Source organism: Pteropus alecto, unplaced genomic scaffold, assembly GCF_000325575.1.
Source record: "Pteropus alecto unplaced genomic scaffold, ASM32557v1 scaffold101, whole genome shotgun sequence".
Classification (NCBI taxonomy): Eukaryota; Metazoa; Chordata; class Mammalia; order Chiroptera; family Pteropodidae; genus Pteropus; species Pteropus alecto.
This window is the reverse complement of record NW_006432945.1, coordinates 14,001,966-14,003,938: the sequence shown is the minus strand read 5'-3', so window position 1 is coordinate 14,003,938 and position 1,973 is coordinate 14,001,966. Positions and strand designations below refer to the sequence as shown.

The following is a 1,973-nucleotide window of genomic DNA, read 5'->3' as shown; positions in this document are numbered from 1 at the left end:
AGTATAATTTGAAGTTGGGCAGAGTGATGCCTCCAGCTTTGTTCTTTTTTCTCAGGATGGCTTTGGCAATTCGGGGTCTTTTGTGCTTTCATACATATCTGATGATTTTTTGTTCTATTTCTTTAAAAAATGCTGGTGGGATTTTGTTGGGGATTGCATTTTAATCTGTATAATGATTTAGGTAATAAGGTCATTTTAACTATGTTGATTCTTTCTATACTTGATTGTTTTTGGGTGCCAAAAAGGGAACCTTGAGTGACGTGTCCTCAGTACTCACAGAAAGTATATATTGTTTTACTGCTTACTGAGCTCATGTTTAGATAGGACAAATCACCTTTTCATGGATGAAAAAGCCAATGCTACTGGAAAAGTAAACTTTTGGAAAACAATGCCTGTCACTATTTTGAAATTTGAAAAATCTTACATTTAATTGATTTACATTCTTTATTCCTTGTGTAAAATGCTCCATAACATATTTTAAACTTTGGAAAGCTGCAATAAAAACACTCTAGTAAGAAAAAAACACTCTAGTAAGTGTCAGTGTTCCTTATTGGCAGAGGGACACTGTGTGCAGATCACATTGCCTCTCGAGTTACAAGACCTGTTTAATAGCCATATGAATTTGAGTACATTGTTTAACTTCTTTGGACTTTACTTTTCTTATCTATAAGGCAGAATTAACAATAATATCCTAACAGATATAAAAATATTAGATCTAGCTGAATTCGGAGCCATAAGCTCCGAATCTTTTGTGAATGAAGTGGTAAAGTCAATGGGATTCCTAAAGCTTCTCTGGCATCACGAAGCACAGAATCAAGTAAATGGTTAATAGCATATTGTATGTTGGATAATATTTTTAATAACGTAATAGCACATTTATATTGTGTTTCATGTAACTTTTTTTTCAAACTGAGGACATAATATTAATAGGCTACTTGGTGAACATGACTGTGGAGGCCCAGGGCAGTTTTTTCTGTTAATTTAGCTTGATGTAAAGAAGCACAGTGTCTTATTCTTATTTTTTTTTAATCTCCTTTTTAATTTAACTGGGTTAGTTGATTTTGACCTATATGTTTGGAACAACTAAGGCAAATAAAATATCATTTCTACCTAGAAATTAATTCAGATCTCACTACTGTATTCTGTTTCAACCAACTGTTTTGTGGCCATTTTTTATCACAGTTTCTGATCATTGCTAATCTTTACATGCAAAAGTAAAGATCTGAGAATGTATATAACTTATTTCTCTGTGATTTTATTATGTATCTTAATGAGTTCTTATTGTATTTCTCTAAAAAACTAAAGCTATTTATAAGTACAGAGCTCAGATTGTATAGTTATTATAAAAAAGTCTTTTTTTCTCACTGAGCTTCTGTATATTCTTGATACCTTATTTCTTCTTTTTCTCCCCCCAATATTTTCAGATGTTTTGGAATGTTATTAAGCCCAGGTCGAAACGTGAAGAACAGTGACATGCATTTACTGGATATGGTAATGATAATCTTAACACTTTACTCAAGTTTAGATGATAGTTATTTTGTATTTTTAAAGTTATTTTCTATTTTAAAGTTTTGTCATATTGTCAAAATTGTTTCTAACTTTCAGTTGTATAATAGTAATAATTAAATTTGGAAACCTAAACTTAAAATTACTTATGAGGGAGAGATTTAAGAAAATTTTCGGCCAACAATTATATGCAAATTGCAAGCAAATAAAAGGATAGCGTTATGACAATGTCCATCAATTCATCTGTTTGGCTTCTTAGGAAGATGTCTTCTTTGAGCCCAAAATAACAAGTGCATGATTATAACAGGCATATCCAGAGTGAATATGGTGTCTTTTATCTATTTTACTGCACTGTTATGAATTTAAATACTGCGATGGATGCTTTTGTTTTCTGTAAAGCATTTCCCTTTCTAAATTTCTTCTCCTTGATTATGTCATTAGCAAAGTATATTTACTGGGAGTGGTAT

At 31.3% G+C, this 1,973-nt stretch overlaps 1 protein-coding gene across 1 annotated transcript in view; it reads left to right on the top strand.

Moving 5' to 3' along the window:
- RABGAP1L (RAB GTPase activating protein 1 like) overlaps positions 1-1,973 on the top strand; it is a 393,018-nt gene that overhangs the window by 29,009 nt on the left and 362,036 nt on the right. The window contains exon 8 of the mRNA XM_025044002.1: positions 1,425-1,491. Coding sequence (XP_024899770.1) covers positions 1,425-1,491 — 67 coding nt within the window. The remainder of the gene's footprint in view (positions 1-1,424; positions 1,492-1,973) is intronic.